The following is a 3,075-nucleotide window of genomic DNA, read 5'->3' on the forward strand; positions in this document are numbered from 1 at the left end:
AGCGAAAGACAGCGGTGGGTTTGAAAACGATTTCCCCACCGGCTCTAGTGAGCCTTGAACCCCAGCTAGCTATCGAGTTGGTGGGTAACAGACGTCTCCGAAAACCTCGGAGCTCTTTTGAAAATATGTGGTGTCCTGATAAACTGAGCAGATATTTGAAGTTTACACGGCTACATTCTCGCCTGAAAATATGTTAAACATTTATTTTGTGACCCAGAAAGAATAATAAGAGTAATATTAAAACTAACTAGCTGCCGCCATTGTTGGAAACTGAGCAGGGCCGCGCTATGAATTCTGGGATAGGTTGGGCCACGAAGTATACACCCGACCCATCCTTCAAAACTGGGGAAACGAAGGGCGCATTTGTCGGAGTCTTCAAATTTGGACAGTCTTCGTCATGTTGCTGTAACGTAATCGGCCTACAAAAGTGGGCACAGGAGGATGCGGTTCCTGAATTTGGACACAGCTAGGATACTGGACACTGCTTCTTCTTCTTCGGGGTTTAACGGCAGCTGGCATCCTTGTACATGCAGTGCTGCCATCTTCTGTTTCAGTCCGTTATTACACTCTTAAATCCTACTACTTATTCCCGCGTCTTTTGGGATCTTACAAAGCTTCAAACGATGCGTCGACTATTAAATTAGTCATCGACAATTTTGATAGTCAACGTAATCATGACTAGTCGACTAATCGTGGCAGCCCTAATTTATGTACTGTATTCACTTGAAACTTAAACACAACCTAAAATCCAAAATAGACTTTTTTTATTTCATTTTTAAGATTTGTAGCTGTGGACAATCAACCTGTTTACCAGCATCCTTATATGTTTAATATGTTGCTCCATAAACACCAAGAAATAATATGAGAAAAACTCAGTTGTTAAAAACACTGAAAACTAGAAACTATTTCTATCTGTGGAGCTCCCAGAATACGTCATTTGTAAAAAATTACCGATTGTTAACTAATTTCTTAATGCATGTTTCAAAGTTTTAGCTCAAAGGTTTTGAGCCTCCACCCTTGCTGTTCCTAGACTATCAGAAAGTGCCGCCCCCTGAAGGATACTTCTTTTAGGCGGGCTGTCTCTTGTGAAGCTTCCTTGTCCTGAGTTTTACACATTTCATTCAGCTGATTTAAAAGTGATAGACTGGAATCTTGACTGTTGTAGTTTTAATTTAAAAAAAACTCAAATATTTCTGCATAAAAGCAGCCACACTGTCTGGCAGGAAGCTCAGATCTTTATGGTAATTTCAATTCTGTCCAGCTGACACTCTGTCTATATCATCTCTGAAGATATGGGAACATAAATATACTTCAACATGTTCATGAAGCAACAGCTTCTCAAACTGAGGACTTAACAGGAGCTGTGTCTGCAGCTCACAGCTGGATGAAGTCAGGCTGAACTTCCTGTCTTTGACAGTCTTTGACAGGCTGCTCTCCCCTGTGGACCTTCATGTGTGACTCCACTGAGCGTTTCTCCTGGTACCTCTTCCCACACTCCTGGCAGCTGTAGGGTTTTTCCCCTGTGTGCGTTAGCATGTGTCTCTTCAGGTCGATCTTCTGTACGAAGCCCTTATTGCAGAGCTGGCAGCTGTAGGGTTTCTCCTTCTTGTGGAACCTCTCGTGTGTCTCCAGTGAGATTTTCTGGCGAAACCTCTTCCCACAGAGGCTACAGATAAATGGCTTCTCACCCGTGTGGATCCTCATGTGAGAGTCCAGGTTTCCGATCTGCCTGAAGTTCTTCCCGCACACCCTACAGGTGTATGGCTTCTCCCCAGTGTGGATCCTCTTGTGAACATCCAGGTGTTGGCTCATGGTGAACTTCTTGCCGCAGACCTCACAGGAGTATATTCGTGGTTTCCCTCCCATGTGGCTCTTGATGTGCCTCTTTAGGACTGTGTTTTCTATGAAAGTCTTCCCACAGAACTCGCAGATGAACGGCCGCTCACCAGCATGCAGCTTCATGTGCCTTTCCAGCGATCCCTTTCTGGGGAAGTCCTTCCCGCAGTCTTTGCACCTGAATGGTTTCTGGCCCGTGTGTGTCCTCATGTGGATCTCCATGTCTCTGAAGCTTATGCCACAAATGTCGCAGATCCGGCTTGTTTCTCTGTGACTCTGGATGTGCAGCTGCAAACTCTCAGAGGACTCTGCACGCTCTCCACAGATGCCACAGAGACAATCAGGGTGGTTTAGATGTGTCTCTGCATGCCTCACAAAGTTTCCTTTGTTGTGAAACTCATTGCTGCAGACCTTGCAGCAGTGAGAAGGGGTCAGGCTGGGTTTTCTGTGCCGGCTACTGATGGTCGTTTGCTCATCTGATCCATGGCACCGGATATGTCGCCTCAGCTCAGCACTCTTTGCAAATTCTTTTCCGCAAAAGCTGCAGCTGAGTGGTGTCTGTCCGTCGTGAGCTTTCATGTGTCGTTCAAGCGAGCTGCCTTGACTGAACTCTTTGTGGCAGATGTTGCAGGTGAATGGCTTCTCTGCCGTGTGGATTCTCATGTGGGTTACCATGTTGCCCTTCTGATTGAAGCCTTTCCCGCAGACAACGCAGCTAAAAGGTTTCTCTCCAGTGTGCATCCTCATGTGCATCTCCTGAGCTCGGATTGAGGGAAACTTCTTGCCGCAGACATCGCATGTCTTGGTGCTGTCACGGTGCATCTGGAGATGCAGCATTAGGCCATCACTGGACTCAAAACGCTCACCACACAGACCACACAGACAGTCGGCCTCTTTCAAGTGCTTCTCCACGTGCTTCATCAGAAAGCCTTTCCTGTCAAAGGACTTCCCACACACTCTGCAAAGGTGAGACACCAACTGCTTGTCGTTCTCACATTGTTCTTCGTCTCCTGTTGGATCATCTGGAGAGGCCAGCTGGCGATCCAGTTCAGAGATGGTCTGTGGTCTGGAGGATGTGCCAGGCAGAGTCTCCTTCAGTTGGTTGTCTATCGAGTTGCTTGGCTTCAGACGTTTCTTGTCAGAGAGACTCGTGACGCCAACTGACAAACACAACTCTGGAGAGAAAATACATGACATGTGATTATTTAAATCATGTGACTCTATCACTTTTTTTTTAAA

At 46.2% G+C, this 3,075-nt stretch overlaps 1 protein-coding gene across 1 annotated transcript in view; it reads right to left on the minus strand.

Moving 5' to 3' along the window:
• Positions 1 to 544: 544 nt before the first annotated feature.
• LOC121815776 (gastrula zinc finger protein XlCGF57.1-like) overlaps positions 545 to 3,075 on the minus strand; it is a 5,065-nt gene continuing 2,534 nt past the window's right edge. Inside the window, exon 2 of the mRNA XM_042228048.1 lies at positions 545 to 3,011. Coding sequence (XP_042083982.1) covers positions 1,375 to 3,011 — 1,637 coding nt within the window. The 3' untranslated portion in view covers positions 545 to 1,374. The remainder of the gene's footprint in view (positions 3,012 to 3,075) is intronic.

The sequence above is a fragment of the Haplochromis burtoni genome, unplaced genomic scaffold (genome assembly GCF_018398535.1).
Source record: "Haplochromis burtoni strain Fernald_Lab_line unplaced genomic scaffold, NCSU_Asbu1 Contig_299, whole genome shotgun sequence".
Taxonomy (NCBI): Eukaryota; Metazoa; Chordata; class Actinopteri; order Cichliformes; family Cichlidae; genus Haplochromis; species Haplochromis burtoni.